General features: G+C 48.8%; 1 protein-coding gene across 1 annotated transcript; it reads right to left on the bottom strand.

Annotated features, from left to right (window-relative positions):
• Positions 1 to 474: 474 nt before the first annotated feature.
• Positions 475 to 2,013, bottom strand: LOC311104157 (ATP-sensitive inward rectifier potassium channel 12-like; the record flags this gene model as incomplete). Its single annotated transcript, XM_084145850.1, has 1 exon — positions 475 to 2,013. The coding sequence occupies exon 1, from the start codon at positions 1,891 to 1,893 to the stop codon at positions 475 to 477; it is 1,419 nt and encodes a 472-aa protein (XP_084001976.1). The 5' UTR covers positions 1,894 to 2,013.
• Between the last annotated feature and the right edge of the window lie 417 nt (positions 2,014 to 2,430).

Here is a 2,430-nt window from a genome sequence, read left to right on the forward strand (position 1 = left end):
TGATACAGTTTCTGAAGCAGAAGTCCTCCTTTGGTTAAATGTCTGTTTATCCTTCATTACACACGTCTCAACAAGTCATTATTTGTCTCATCCTCAGCTCTCTAATGGAACTGTCCATTCATCTCTTGGTGTTCCTTCCCTATTACCCCATTATAAAAGTAACGCGTTCATACAATCTCATGTGTAATGATCTCTCTAGGTGACCGTCCCACAGCCCAACTGAGGTACACATATGGGTGAGGTGTGCAGAGTAGGACCACTACTTAGCCTCCCATTTGGTTCTCTCTACAAACAAAAACATGGGCTCAGGTAAAAGTACAACATAATGCTGGCAAGGCGAAAGGGGTGCAGATCTAGTACTAAACCCAGAGCAAAACGTGCAAAATACAAAAGGAAGACCTCTCTTCAAGACCTACAGGTAGGTCTATATGAATATAGGGTTTGGGAAGGGTCTGAGGGTGCCATCCCTTTGCCTCAGATTCCTGACTTACTTTTATATGTCAGTGGATCACGAGTAATGGTAGTCTGTAGAATGTCAAAATCCATCTGATTGTCCATGTCCAAAACGCACAGCACGTTGCTGCCGGATGTCATTGTGGCTGTGTCCTGAAACAAATTATGAAAGTCTACAGAATCTGAATTCCTCCTTTCCTCCTCCCTGTCTTTTCCCTTTTGCCTATCCAGTTCCTCCTCGTCCTCTCCACAGCTCAGTGCTACCTCATTCTCATAGCAGAAGGCGCTGGGGGAGTGGGGGGTTGCGAGGTGCTGGGTGAATACTGAGTGGGAGGAGGTGGATGAGGCAGGCTGGCTGGCCGTCTCACTGAGCTCCTTGGCGCTGCAGTGGGGTGTGGAGGGCACCTCGTAGGTCTTGTGGAAGCGAGCATAGTCCACCTGATACTTGGTTCGGTCCTCAAAGATCACAGGCTCAAATCTATGCCCCCATAGGATCTCCTTGGCCAGATAGGAGCTGCGGGCCTGGGTGGTCATGGCGGTGGCCTCCACCATACCCTCCAAGATCACTACGATCTCAAAGTCATCCGACTCCAGATCAGCCCGGCTCAAAGTATATAGGGGGCTGTCCTCATCGATCTCATGGACGATAACCAGAGGAGAAACCAGGAAGAGTCTGTCTATGCCTTCGTCGTAGCCTACGTTAAGATCCCTCTGCTCTAGAGGGATAAACTCTCCCTCTGCCGTGACGTAGGGTCGAATGAGCTGTGCCCGCACATGGGCCTCCACGATGTGGCTCTTGCGCAGGTTACCCACCCGCCACATGAGGCACAGCTTGCCATCGCGCAGGGAAATCACAGCATTTTTAGAAAACAGCAGGGTCTGGTTCCTCTTCTTAGGGCGTGCCATTTTTACCATGATTGTGCCAAGCATGAAGGAGTCAATGATGCAGCCCACAATGGACTGGACCACCACTGTGATCACTGCCACAGGGCACTCCTCAGTGACACAGCGCCACCCATAACCAATGGTGGTCTGGGTCTCGACGGAGAATAGGAAGGCTCCGACGAAGCCCTCCACATGAAGGAGGCATGGCTGCCACTTTTTCTGCACCCCTTCAACTTCACCAACCCCAAGCCCATTCCCTTCCAACCCTGAAGAGGAACTCATTCCAGGGTGCTCGTCAAAATCCCCATGGGCTCTGGAAGCTGCATAGAAGATTATTCCAAAAAACATCCAGGAGGACAGGAATGTTGAGCAGAAGAGGAGTAGTAAGTATCTCCAGCGAATGTCCACACAGGTGGTAAAGATGTCGGCCAGGTAACGTTGTGATTTGTCCTCCATGTTAGAGAATACGACATTGCAATGCCCATTTTTCTTGACAAAGCGACTTCTTAGTTGGCTCGATCCTGTGGTAGAGATCTTTCCATTGTAATTGTTCATTCTATAACCTATGGCTCCTGATATCCTATCTCCTCCGGATGTGCCACTAGGGGAGTGGAACCGGCTATTTGGCGAGCTGTGGCCGTTGTGGAGCCCAAGTGTGGAGATTTTCAGGCCCTCCTCATCTGATGCTGCGAAGCTGTACCTGTTGGGTTAACAAACGGGGAAAGTATGGATAAATAAGAAAGAGATGTGAGAGTGGTTTGAGAGAGGGTGTAGAACAGGAAGAGTTGAGGTTTTAATACAGTGTCCATAATCTCATTGGACTATCTGTTCTTACCAGTGTGCCCTACAGGACACAGTGACTATGCATAGCTTGCCAACTCTGCCCAGTGAGAGAGACATAATGTATGACTCACATTCTCTCATGCATTAAGACCGCACTTAGACAGGATATGCTGTGAATGAGAAATGCATTACAGTCCTATAAGTGTATCCTTCCTGAATACAAAGGTATTCTCACTTTCCTCAAGACCATTTGACCTACCTCTGGTAACCTCTTAATATTGACTGACCTGTCTCTCTCCTTTGGAAAGG

The sequence above is a fragment of the Coregonus lavaretus genome, assembly GCF_964263955.1.
Source record: "Coregonus lavaretus genome assembly, chromosome: 28".
NCBI lineage: Eukaryota > Metazoa > Chordata > Actinopteri > Salmoniformes > Salmonidae > Coregonus > Coregonus lavaretus.